We start from the raw sequence: 14,444 nt of genomic DNA on the forward strand, positions 1-14,444 counted from the left end.
TTCTTCAAAAAAGTCTAATTCATTAAAAAATAATATTATTTGCTTGATTATTCAAAGCAATAAAAAAAAAAGAAAAATTTCTGTTAAGAGTAGTTACAAAACTATCCTTATTTATAACCGGTTTTGATGAAACTTATGGTAGATAAAGACCCTTACGGTATGATTATTACCTACAATTTTCATTCCGTCATCTTAATTAGAAAGAAAGTTATTTTAAGTTATCTCAGTAACGGTGCTCCGGAGGACCAATGTTTATAGGAACTTTTTTACTATTTTTGGCCCTACTTTCACCCCCTTAAATTTTGTACCAACATTTCCAAAAACCCTATACATAGTATCCAGATAATTGGATGTAATAAATATTACTGTTTACTTTCTCAGCCTTTTATTATGTTTATATTTATCCCATGTTTCTTTTTTGCAGTGAACTGTTAAGGTACAATGTTTCAGGAATTAAAAATAAACCAAGTGGTTTGACCGCTCTCGATGCTGTCGAGCACATTTTGACGAGAAATTTTCAATTTTAATCACTGTGCGGCGGGGATAACTTTGAAATTTTAAATAAGAATCCCTATTTTTTATTGAAGATTCGGATTCTACAGCTAAAAGTGAGTAGGATTTGTATGAAAAAATTTTCCCCATTCCTGATAGATGGCACTGTAATCGATGAAACTTAATTTTTTTCGATTTCTCCTACCGAGAACTTATGCATACGATTTTGCAATGTGTTTGCAATGAAAAATACCACGTTTCGAAATTCGTCATCAAAAGTTTATTCGTTGCAAATTTCGAATAACTGGGAAATTATTACCTGTAAATCGCTGATGAATAAACTACAACGACGCGGACATAGTAGCTTTCTGTCCCCTTGGGAGTGCTTGATTAAAATGAGTTGTTTCTTACAGTTACTTCTTTTTTTGTACCTTTATTTTGTGTTTCTGCAGTTAATAAAATATGAAGAAAGATATGTAACACAAACGTGAAATGTAACCATAATAAAACATTTTTATAAGAATTATTTTTAAGAAAAGAAATGGTACTTTTAAAACAAAATACATTCATTTGAAAGCAGATTTAGTCAAGTACTATTATAATAAGTCATAAGCGAAGGATATCGCATTGACCAAATACCCAAAAAGGACGCCTGTTACAATAATAGTAGTTTCTTGACATCATTTTTCAGAAATTGGAAATTTGAGAGATAAAATTTGTTATAATACTAATACTTGATTATTATAGCAAACGTATTGCGGAATCGTACGCATAGGTTCAGTAGGAGAAATCGAAAAAATTGAATTTCGCCGAATTGAACAAATGTTTCAAACTTATTTTTAGACGTATAGAATCCAAATCTGTAATAAAAAAAGAGTTGCTGTTTAAGATTTCAAAGTTATCCTTCGCTCCACCTACAAGGAGGAGGATGGGAGGCTAATTTTAGTACTAATGTATTCCTTCCGTGGAATGATTTAAATTTTGATTATGAACATTAATTCTCGAGATAGTTTCAGTTTAAAAAAATCACCCGGTATATAAAATAGAGGTCCAGATTATCATAGATTTGTCACTGAGGAAGAATAAACTACTTTGTGGTACTAAGAAAAAATTCTTTTAATTTTACATTAGAACATACGTGTACATTAGCAGATACGTGTACATTACTTAACCCCTTTTCAAGAAAACAATTATTTGTTCAACTCGATAATATTATGATACGTCGTATGTTTGTATTCCACAAAACGGGGCAATTTTATTTATCATGGTCTGATGATTAGTGGTTAAATATATCAGTTCATGAGTAATGCTGTGCATACGTGTTTTTTACCAGTAGAAATTCCACTGTTAACAACACACTCATAAAAATACATAAACGTATATCAGACAAATGTAAGCAGGAACTGTCAATAAATGGCTATTTAAAATCAAAATATGACTTCTTATCTCCATCGGTATTTTAACTGTCATTTAAAGTTTCTGGTTTATATCCAGGAAACGGTTCAAGTATCTCACATCAAAATAACTAACCTCAAAATAACTTGTAATTTAACCATTCAAAATCGTTCAGGATCAAATATTAATGGTAGAGTTCTATTGTCCGTCAATTTGTTCTCCATTTATTATACATGTATTTACCTTCAGTCAATATTTGTTTGTTCTTTGATAATACTATCGTCCAACGAACTGTTTAGTCTACACACATTGAAAACCCGTTGATTCCGTCTAATAAAGTAATGAACTCAAATGTGGCTGGAAAATAGATTTTATAAAAATTGGAATTTAATAATAACCATGTGTAACATGCATAAAAAACGCCTAACAGGTTTAAATGCAATACTGTGTATTTCAGTTTTTCACAGAGGGCGAAAATCTGTCATTTAGGGCGCAAACATTTCATTAAATATTAATAGATGAGGTAAATTGTGGTTCACCTCAGCTTTTGAAACTTTAAAGAATGCACTGCAGGTTTTAAATTTTTATACATGTTTTAGGAATATTAATTTTATGTGTTTTACTACATTTGATAATATAACGAATAAAAGAGTGAATTTACACGACTTGATTTGGCTCAACCAATCAGATTAATCATGTGATCACCCAGTGTTACCGCGCGTGCGTAAAGAACTGTGTTAGTTGTTCAGTAGGCATGTTTAGATTCATTTATGGAGTGTTTTAACTACCCAAATATGTTGTAAATAATTTTTGATGTAAGTAAATAATATGACTGTATAAATTATATAAATCTCTCAGTATATCTTCATTTAAAGTTATTGAAGAGTATGACAGGCATCAGTAATATCCATATTGAACTTTGCCTAACCTTTAGGTACACATAGACATTCAAATTGTAACTTACTATTTAACTTTTTATTTATTACTTTACTTATTTACTTGGACTTTTGTACGATCATTATTTCCCGAGTAATTAACTGCCAAAACCCTGTACATTACTATTGTTACTGCTCACATTAAAATAACCGATCAGCCAAACAAATTATGAAAACAATTAACGACAAATTATTAAACAAAGAGTATATTAACGTTATGAGTACTTCCTAATTTTTACTTAGCCATATTATTAAAATGACCGTTATATAATATTGAATGCCTTTGAAAATACGTATGTACACTGCATTACGTGACCAAAAATATTATTGTATTGTCTAACTCGGCACTATATACATTATTTAAAAACCAAAGTACCGTGTACAACTTCCTAAACCGATTTCAGTTTCAAAACTGTTTTCCAACTTACCTACTTACCCACAAAGTAATATTACATTTACATCTCCATTACATTTAATTTATTACTTTATAAATAGTTAATAAGTTCTTTCGTCACACCGAAAACGCAATAATAGACGGTATTATTTGTCTGAGTGTTATGTTGTTGTTAATAAATTAGACGCATTTCACTTCGCACTTTTACACACAGGTGTTAGCTGTCAATAGACTGTTTAGTATCCGTTTAATTATAAATAATTATTTAATGGGATTATTAATTAATTTTCGGTTGAGGCGTTTCCATTCTTGTAAAACTGTAATTGTTTCCTTTATTTGGAAAATAACATTATTAGTCTGTTAATTGCAAGCGTTCAGATTAGGTTTATGTTATCTAGCAAGTCTTTTATACCTCTTAGTTAGCTTAGGTATAAAGGAGGGTATAAATGTTTTATAAATATAAAAAATCTGTATCAATAACAACTACGATATTTCGCAACAAAAGTAAAAAAATCATGACATTCGTCAAGTAATTTTAGTTTTTTTTATATATTTTTGGGTAGCGTGTTCCGTTGAAATCCAGTTAATTGATAAAGAGGTGCATATAAATCTAGTTAATTTAGTGTTTTAATTTGCAAAACCTTACTTGACATTTATGTTTTTGTCTTTGGAGACCAAAATAATATTTTTGCTTAAAAGAGAAGATAATATCACTGTCATATTGTCTAAGGCGTAGTTTCGCGTATACATGGTGTAACTAAATTGCATGACCAAACTTCAGTGTCACAAATTAAAAAAAAATATTTTAAATTAATTAATTGAGATCATAAATATTTTATTTTGTTCATGAAAGTGATTTTTTAAATTATTATTTTTATTTGATAAGTCGATGTTATGACACTTTTAGCAATAATTATCTATACAAAGAATAAAATTTATACTATTTATCTGGAAAACGGTGTCTCCTAGTTTCCTAGCAAGAAACCATTTTTGTAAAATTTGAATGAAATTGCCTCCATTTTTTTCTTGTAACACCCTGTACCTCCAGAACAAAGTGCTTTAGTGCTTATATGAACTTTTCTCGTTAATTAGTGACCAAGTTTTGGTTACACTCTATATGACTTGAATAAAAAATGCACATGTTTACATATTTATATATCTTTAAAGTAACTAAAGTAACTTAGTTAACTTTACGGAAAGTTACTTTATTCAATAAAATGTTTTTTTTTAATTTATAATAGTAATTAAGTTTATATGAACCATATCTTTCTTGAGCTAAATACTTACAGGTATCTAACATAAGTCGTAGGTGTATCTTTAAGCTGTACATCGAGATTTTGATATTATAAATGAAAATGCTAGGAAAATTGAGTTTAATATTTAAAAATACATATATATTACCTGAATCGGTTTTGCGGAATAAAATAATCAGTAGTTCAAATATTCAACAGATCTTCCTAGAAAACTCATGTGCGGAATATATTTTTAAAAAGGAACATTTCATGTTCCTCATAATACATGGTGTATGGAGTGAAATGTTGCTATATGAAGTTCTGTTATACTTCATGCTCATACCTATTCTGTACGTACAGAAGTTTAACTTTAATACGTATCATTTGTTGCGTTTGAGATATTGGTAATAAAAAACGTTTCAGAAACTGAAGCATAGACTTTCATTATTCGTGGTATTTTTTTTACAAAATATGTATATTTGTTTCTTGTCTTAAAGTGCCAAGCGTACGTTTGAGATATTGGTCAAAAAAACGTTTCAGAAGCTGAAGCATAGACTTTCATTATTCGTGGTTTTTTTTACAAAAAATATAAGTATATTTTTTTTTCTTGTGTCAAAGAGCCAAGTGTACGCATTTCTGGTGAAATTCGATAATGAATAACACGCAGAAGAGAAATTTGATCTTTTTTGTTTTGAAGTATGCATTGACAAAAGGGATGACCCTTTAAAGTGTACTAGTCATGATACTATTCTTTCCCTATTTGTTTTAGTTGAAATTATTAGAGAAATTGCTTTGAAAACAGAATATCTTACTAAGTTAATAGTTAAATAGTTAAAAGTTAAATAGTTAAATTTTCATTAAAACGTCAAAGTGTCGATTAATTTATTTGAAAAAAAAAACAAATCCCAATTTGACTCAAATCTCTTATAATAACCTAGGTCTCCGCGTTCCATCGTGAAAAACAAGCACTTAGTAAAAACTTGATTTACAGAAGAAGCACGTCCGTAGGCATGCCATTAATTGAATAATTAGATATCATCTGAGATTTAAAAACCTCTCAATCCGGGTCATTTTGCAGGAGATAGAAAAAACAGTAGGTATTTACAAAAATTATGTATGAATATATCATTTTTGATTTAAATTCAAAACTGACGAAGTTATATAAATTTAAGTTAATGTAAATTTTACATTTCAAATTTGTTGTCTAATCTACATAGTGATTCACAAATGACCAAAAATGAGTTTCTTATAAAGTTTTTATTTAGGACGCTGTTAAAAAGATACAGGGTGTTAAACTTCAAAAAATATTTTTAATTTTTTTAAATAATTTAAACACTAGTAAGTGAAATAATTTGAAATTGGGCACATGTATTTATGTAAACATTGTCTAAAATCCGACGGCTTTTCCTAAAATTTACATGCTTCGGTAGCGGAGATACAGGGTATCGGTGGCATATTTTAACTAAAATAGTACGTCACTGCTTTACGGTAACAACCATGCTATTTTCGGATTCGTCTTTCAATTTTCTAAAATATGCCACCGATACCCTGTATCTCCGCCACTGGAATATGTAAATTTTAGAAAAAGCCCTCAGATTCATAAATACATGTGCCCAATTTCAAATTATTTCACTTACTAGTTTTTAAATTATTTAAACAAATTAAAAATATTTTTACTTATAACACNTAAAATATGCCACCGATACCCTGTATCTCCGCCGCTGGAGTATGTAAATTTTAGAAAAAGCCCTCAGATTCATAAATACATGTGCCCAATTTCAAATTATTTCACTTACTAGTTTTTAAATTATTTAAACAAATTAAAAATATTTTTATTTTTAACACCCTGTATCTTTTTAACGAAGCGTCCTAGATAAAAACTTTATAAGAAAGACTCCCCTTAAAATTCACCAAAGAATAGGAAGTTTCATTTTTGGTTAACATTTGTGAATCACCCTGTATATCGAAAATATTGATCTATAAATAATAATTTACACTTACTAAATTATAGTCAATGAATAAATCAATGAATGACAAACATACATACTTGTAAAACTATCATAGAACTTACATGTTTAAATTTTATAACATATGTAAAAGCCGTTTAACAAATATGACCTATAAGGTTTTGTAAATAGATTATTTCAGCCTCGATTTCAGCAGACTATGTTATTATTTCAAAAACTATAAAGAAAATTTAATTCCTCCTGTTTCCAACAATGTTGGTGTTTTATTTAAAAAAATCAGTATTAGAATCGAAGACTTTTCAAGGGGCCCTCTGTGTAAACGATTTTTTGTTTTTAAATTATTTGACAGATTGTCAGAAACTGATCTACCTTATATCTGACACATNATAGTTATACAATTTTTTTCAGTCAAGTCTGTAGCGAGTCTTCCTACTAGTCAATAAATAAATCAAATGAATGACAAACATACATACTTGTAAAACTATCATAGAACTTACACGTTTAAATTTTAGATTATAACATACAGGGTGAGTCAGTTTTTGTAGTAGGATTTTAACAGTTGATAGAGAATAATTTTTTAATAAGAAAAGTTCCTATAGACGTAGGTCTTAGAACGCTTCGTTTGTGAGATATAGGTTGTTGAAAACAAACTCTTTTAAATAATTTTTCTTAATATCTCTAAAAGACCAACATATATTGAACTGAAATTTGGTATTAATAACACATTAGTTATGGTGAATAAAACAAATAGGTATATCTGTTATCCATTTCACAAACCAGTGACGTGCCTGAGGTGGGCACGTTACTGGTTACTGCCCCCTTTAACAAAATAATTCGTACGGCCGTGGATTTTTCTGGAAAATAACATCATTTCTAAATTTTTTAGTCAATTCTAAACAAAACAGCTCTCTTTCAATTTTTTATAAAATGAACGGTTTTTGGTTAAATTCGTTTGGCATGAAACTGTTCCAACGATATTGGTACCTAATACATTTATGAATTAATAAGAAAAATATAATGTGCACTGAAAATCAACAAAAACGATGGAATGAATAATTTGATAGAGAATCATTTTTTAATAAGAAAAGTTCCTATAAACATAGGTCTTAAAACGCTTCGTTTGTGAGATATAGGGTGTAGAAAACAAACATTTTTAAGAATTTTTCTTAATATCTCTAAAAGACCAACAGATATTAAACTGAAATTTGGCATGAAAAAAGCAAACACGGAACTTAAAAAAGAACTAATTGACACACATACGTTACACAATGTTTGCGTTCTTGTCAACGTTATCACATTTAATCGTTTTTGTTGATTTTCAGGGTACATCATATTTTTCTTATAAATGTATTACCAATATCGTTGGAACAGTTTCATGCCAAATTAATTTAACCAAAAACCGTTCATTTTATAAAAAATTGAGAGAGCTGTTTTGTTCAGAATTGATTAAAAAATTTAGAAACTATGTTATTTTCCAGAAAAATCCACGGCCGTACGAATTGTTTTTTTAAAGGGATCATTAACCCATCTCAGGCACGTCACTGGTGTGTGAAATGGATAACAGATATCTTTGTTTTATTCACCATAACTAATGTGTTATTAATAGCAAATTTAAGTTCAATATATGTTGGTCTTTTAGAGATCTTTTAGAAATTCTTTAAAAAAGTTTGTTTTCAATAACCTATACTCACAACCGAAGCGTTCTAGGACCTACGTTTATAGGAACTTTTCTTATTAAAAAATTATTCTCTATCAACTGTTAGAATCCTACTACAAAAAACTGACACCCTGAATGTAAAAGCCGTTTAACAATATGACCTATAAGGTTTTGTTAATAGATTATTTCAGCCTATAAATAATAATTTACACTTACTAAATTATAGTTATACAATTTTTTTCAGTCAAGTCTGTAGTGAGTCTTCCTACTAGTCAATAAATAAATCAAATGAATGACAAACATACATACTTGTAAAATTATCATAGAACTTACATGTTTAAATTTTAGATTATAACATATATGTAAAAGCCGTTTAACGATATGACCTATAAGGTTTTGTAAATAGATTATTTCAGCCTCGATTTCAGCAGACTATGTTTCCAACAATGTTGGTGTTTTATTTAAAAAAATCAGTATTAGAATCGAAGACTTTTCAAGGGGCCCTCTGTGTAAAAGATTTTTTGTTTTTAAATTATTTGAGATTGTCAGAAACTGATCTACCTTATCTCTGACACATAATATGAGGCTATCTAGTATTATTACTCCTCCTATTTACTCATTCTCATTACGCTGCATGTCCTTTGACCTACATATCCGCCACCCCAACAACATTTTTTTCCTCTCGTTCCTGGGAAGCTCGCTAAATGGCGGTAATAACTTTTTAACGTTATTATTTTCACCATGGGCGTAAGCCCCGTCGAGGAATTTCAAACACGGCCGTATCGTAATGATTCCACAGCTGTGGCGTACGTAGACTTCATTTATTTTATTTACCCGAGTTTCACACATGCCTTTACTTGCCGATGTACTGCAGAAGGTATACTGGAAAGTTTCCGAAGGCAGGTATGTGAACGTTCAACGAGAAATCTCGACGTCAATCAGTTTGTGTCGCGAGGAGTCGCACAGGCTAGATACAGGGGAGTCTTCGAGACATATGCAGGAAGCATTCCCTTCAGTACATAACGCGGATATTTTTATGTCTGCTTGTGACGGCAGCTTGCGTGCAAAACGCCTTTTGCAAGAGTTCACAGAAGGTAAGCACGTTCTCGCTTGATCTTGTCTCGCATACGTGGGAGCAAAGGGTACCTAATGCATTTTCTACTGTTTCCTAAGGTGTTTTCTGTGGTTTTATAGCCGAGTATTGGTATTTGTACTTTAATAGCATACCTCGTACGTACCGCTTAATGGTTTGTCCAAGCTTTCAGCGTTAACCAATTACACGCTAGATTCAGATACGTAAATAACTAAAATGATTGGTCAAACACTATACATTTTTTAGAGGTAAACAATCTAATATTGAAAATAAGTCTATTATAACGGCATTGTTAAATATTATTGACAGTATATATAAAAAATTAGATGCGAATGATAAAATTCTAGCTTTATTTGTGGACTCGTCAAAAGCGTGTGATTGTGTCAATCATTCATTGCTTCTAAATAAAATCGAACGATATGGCATGAGAGGACTGTGTCACGACTTATTTAGGGACTTTTAACAAACAGGGAACAATTTGTTCAATTTCTTGGTGTAAACTACCTGTAACAATTGATGTTCCACAAGGAAGTGTACTAGGTCCCCTACTATTTTTGTTATACTGCAATGACTTGGAAAGTTATGTACATCAACCTCTTATACTGCATTGGCGAATGACATAACAATGTTAGCTTGCCATGACAACAAACAGGTATGACAACATGGACAAATGTAAATCTTAGATATATACAAGCATATTTTCAAATGAATCTTGTGAGGAATCGAGAAAATTGTATATTACAATTCCACTCCTTACCTTCTAATTATACTAGTAAATATGTGCTAGTAGTCCTTTGGTATCATTGAATAGGAAGTATATAGAACAGGTGATTTGTTTTAAGCTTTTAGGTTTACATATATACATTGTCATGGAAAAATCATGTTGATTAAGTATGTCAAAAATGTGCCGGTTTATACTTTGCTCTAAGCTGATCAAGATGCTACTAGAGTATTTTATCACTCAAATTTCGAATCAATAGCTTCCAATAGAATATTTATACTACAAAAACGTGCCTTAAGAAATATGTTCGGATTAAGGTATTCTGAACCGTGCAGATCTACTTTTGTAACAAAAAAAAAAGTATTAACGTTGCCTTGTTTATATGTGCTTGAAACTTTAAAATTTGTCAAACAAAACATTTCCAAATTCAATATTCAAAATTTCATGATTATCCTACAAGATATGGAACAAATTTAAAATATGGCTTGCATAGACCTTTATAAGTCAAATCTACCAGCATCTATAAAAAGCCAAAATTTTACTAGATTTATAATTTTAATTAAGAATACATTGCATCAAAATACTTTTCTGTGAGCACTTACTTGGCATATAATTTTAAATAGTTTATTGGTTCTTTTCTTTTATTGTTAATAATTATTGTTGGTTTTTTATAATATTTTAATACATAACATATGTTTCTATGTTACTAGTTTATATCTTTTGACGTGTTCTATATCCGATATTGTGATCTACTGGACTAATAAATATCTATCTATCTATTGGCGAATTCTTTGAACGAAAAAAGCTGCTGGAAGCACCACCGATCTGGCTTCAAACTTGATGGTGGAACTTGTGATTCTTAGTGATCATACGTTTGAAGAGTAGATGAAGGGTAATTTATTTACTAGAATATTTGAATTATGCGCGATGACCTGACGATGTACATTGACCTGGAGGAAAAAGATATACTGTTGACTATATCTATCCATCAAGTAATAGCAATTTTTAGTATTTATTCATACATTTCTTGACCAGACAGTCTCTTCAGTCTCTCAGAAATTCTCATGGTTTCATGCCTTTTTTCGTAAGAAATTCCGTAAAAATACATCTCACTGTATACTAGACTGAAGAGCTGATTGTATTCAACACACTGTATACAGTTTGACGCATGTTCCTACGTTTTGAATTTATTTCCAAAGTTCCCTAGATAATCAAACTAAAATAATTTCTTCATATTTCAGGAATTTAAGGTTTCGTAGCAAAGTTACTGATAATCATAATTTCGTGACATTTGGAGTTTCTGAATTTTAAATAATGTTGAATAATGTCAGATTTTCGATAAAAGAATCGTTAATGCGATATCGAAAATAACTTGGAAAAAAATTATAGCATGCCATGGATTCGATCGCATTGTGTATATACATTGAGCAAGTTGTTAGTATAGATTCACTCAAAAGGCACTTTATTTCCTGCTCAAACCAATAAATTTTTCATTTCAGTTGTGGATTTTTAAATTAAATTTCATGAGTTTAGATTTGCCCCAGAAAAGACATAATGTCAAACTTATTTGTCTTAACTAAGTACCTAGAAACCTCCATTTTCTGTTTAATATTTTAATTCAACGTAAATTTCTTACGATTTCTTATATTTCATGTATCACAAATCTAAACTAAACTATTTGAGAAAATCGTAGGTCTGTTGTAAAATAAAATATATTGTAAATTAAATGTATTAGGTAATTAAATTTTGGGCAAAAATGATTTCAACATTTCTTCAAATTGACCTCCACTGACTTCTTGGTAAGTCGCTATTCGGACATTATCAACTTCTTACAACTAAACTTTGAATTTCCCGAAAACAGTTCAATTTTGATATTGGGTACAAGGTAGAAAATACAATAAAAAATTCGCATTTAATTAAAAAATGACAAATAAGTTCATGTACAAACAAATTTTTTTAAAAAAACAATCTTTTAGTGCCACCATGCATTGTCATCCAAACTAAACGTGGTATGCAAAATTTCAGCTCAAACGGTTGGGGATAACTCTTTTAAAATTCAGTTACAAGATTTGACCCATACTAACAAAGCAAGTTAAATAAAAGCTTGTAAAAATGGAGATTTACGGTTAAACAAATTATTCAGAAACATTTTAAAGCAGTCGCTGGCAATAATAGCCATCAGGCAATTCTCGGAAAAAATGGGATTTCCGCAATACGTGTACATTTTTTGGTAGTGTGGTTACCCTAAGTTATTAATTACTAGTTTGTCTATGAAGTTATTTCTTTAACTTATCTTTGCAGCAAATTAATAACTATAGTCGAGGAAGTAGTTCAACTAGTGTATGATTTTTATAAAAATGGCTGAAGCAATTTCATTCAAATTTGGTGTATGTAGCTTTAGTTTCCGATTGTTCACAAAGTATTTATATGCCACAGTTTTTGCATACAACGTCGTACTTTCCGGGGTGAACTTAAATCATTTTCACTCACAATTTTCTTTTTCTTGTAAAGTGTTGCACGGTTGCAAGTGGTATCTAAAGATTACAAAAATATGTTGTTGTTTCATTTCGTCTGAATGCAGATAAATTTTAAAACGTCATACCCATGTATATGCATTTAAAAAGTCCAAGTGTCGTGACATGGATATATTTTTGAAATAATGAAAATAATAATTTAGGTAAGTCTATTTAACAATGAAATAAAATTTGTACCAACATTTTTTTTCTCACTGTTCTTGATCTTAAAAGGCCTGGTACTTACCAGGAAATTTTTTCATTAATTTTCAATGCACTCAAAAACGAAGTCTTTCCGGACATATATCCACAGGAACTATTTTTTTATTATTTTGTGATTCCTAGATAATCGGGTCTTAAAGTTATACCTAGTAACGTAATAAAAAATTGTGGAATTGCGAACTAAGTTTATAGGTATCATGATAAATCCTGTCATCCTTTTCGTTTTGAATTTAAACGAAATTGACATCTCTCGAAACAACTACAACAAGAACTATAATTAAAGAAAAACGCAAAATGTATATTAACACTGAATGCGGCTACCTACATGATTTTTTAATTTCTTTCCCTTTATCGGCAGTACGTATCTACTTTTAAAAAATCGAGTTGATATTTTTATTTTTAATTTCAATCGAGCAATTGAAAAAAAAATTAGTGCAAGTAGACATAAAATCATTCGATTTCAAAATATATTTTGTGGTAGTATAAACAATTTTTACATATTACTTACTAATAGTCATAAATTTAGTATTTAACATTTTTTGCTCCTTTAGAATTTACATTTCAATGTCAGAAGCAAAAAAAAAATAATGACAAACTATTTCTGCAGTTCCTGCTGACATTATATCGCTTTTCCCTTAAATCAATTTTTGGTTCCTCCCTCTCTTCTCTTACTACGCACGTACCTTCACTTCATCCCCATAAATTTTCACCATGATCTATTCGCGGCATCAGTTTAATTTTGGCCTGTCAGCAAAAGTACTAAAATTTCTCCAACGCGTTAAACATATCCTAACTGTCAATGATTTCAGATTCTTAATTAACGCTCGGTAGTAACTGCACAGGTATGCACCGAAAGTACCGATAAAAAGTTGTGTGGAATCTGGAATTATGCTAACTTTTACTTGGAGATTGCTGGTTTCTACGTACCGGTTTCGCGATAATTGCATTTAATAAAAGTCCAAGATCAAGTCCATGTCGCACTTGGTAACAATTAATACCACCAAACGACCTCTATTACATCAGGTAGTGATTAAATCTCGCACTATACACCTAGACAGCGTGAGCCTACGACTTACTGTTGCAAAAGTTGATGCTCGGGTGTTTACATATCCAATAAGGCTTAACTTATCCATACTGGTACAAACTCAAGAGAACTGGGTCATCAAACAAATAATAATAAAACACTGAAAATAAAACTATAACATCAAACACTAATCAATGTTAAATCATTTTTTCCGGGACTAGAGTCCGTGTGTGTCACCGTTCAGAGTTGCCTCTACACGCACTGTGTACTAAACTAACGCTCCAAACACACTGATGAACGCTGCCGAACGGACTTGCCGACTTGGTCTGTAGCCGTACAGGCGGCAGCGCCTCCGCAGCGCGACGGCCGAGAACCGAACTACACCCCGAGTATTCCCTGTTCCCATTCCGCTCCCATCCCATTGAGAGGCTGTAAGTTTAAGGGGAGAGGCAATATCGGAACCAGTGTTGCCAGATATACCATTTTTATGGTATTTATACCATTTTTTCACCTATCATACCTATAAGTTTTTTGAGGATACCATTTTCCATTTTTCTACCATTTTTTGGCTGCAGATACCATTTTCCTACCATATTTTTAACTGTACAATTTTTATGTAGGTATTAACGAAACATGGCACATCACTACTCTGACTCTAAAACACGTAGGTCATGCGTTAAACTCGATTGCTGGATACATATTTGTTTATCTTTTAGTAAACAATTTATAAGATTCTTATGATTTAGCCGAATTATGGGGGATGAAAAAAAGAAACGTGCCCTACGTATGACAAAAAAAA

The 14,444-nt window shown here is 30.7% G+C and overlaps 1 protein-coding gene across 1 annotated transcript in view; it reads right to left on the reverse strand.

The window, feature by feature from the left end:
- LOC108905304 (leucine-rich repeat and immunoglobulin-like domain-containing nogo receptor-interacting protein 2) overlaps window positions 1-13,939 on the reverse strand; it is a 119,916-nt gene extending 105,977 nt beyond the window's left edge. Inside the window, exon 1 of the mRNA XM_018708112.1 lies at window positions 13,698-13,939. Within this exon, the coding sequence (XP_018563628.1) occupies window positions 13,698-13,754 (57 nt within the window). The 5' untranslated portion in view covers window positions 13,755-13,939. The remainder of the gene's footprint in view (window positions 1-13,697) is intronic.
- Window positions 13,940-14,444: the final 505 nt, after the last annotated feature.

Source organism: Anoplophora glabripennis, unplaced genomic scaffold, assembly GCF_000390285.2.
Source record: "Anoplophora glabripennis isolate ALB-LARVAE unplaced genomic scaffold, Agla_2.0 scaffold160, whole genome shotgun sequence".
NCBI classification, from domain to species: Eukaryota; Metazoa; Arthropoda; class Insecta; order Coleoptera; family Cerambycidae; genus Anoplophora; species Anoplophora glabripennis.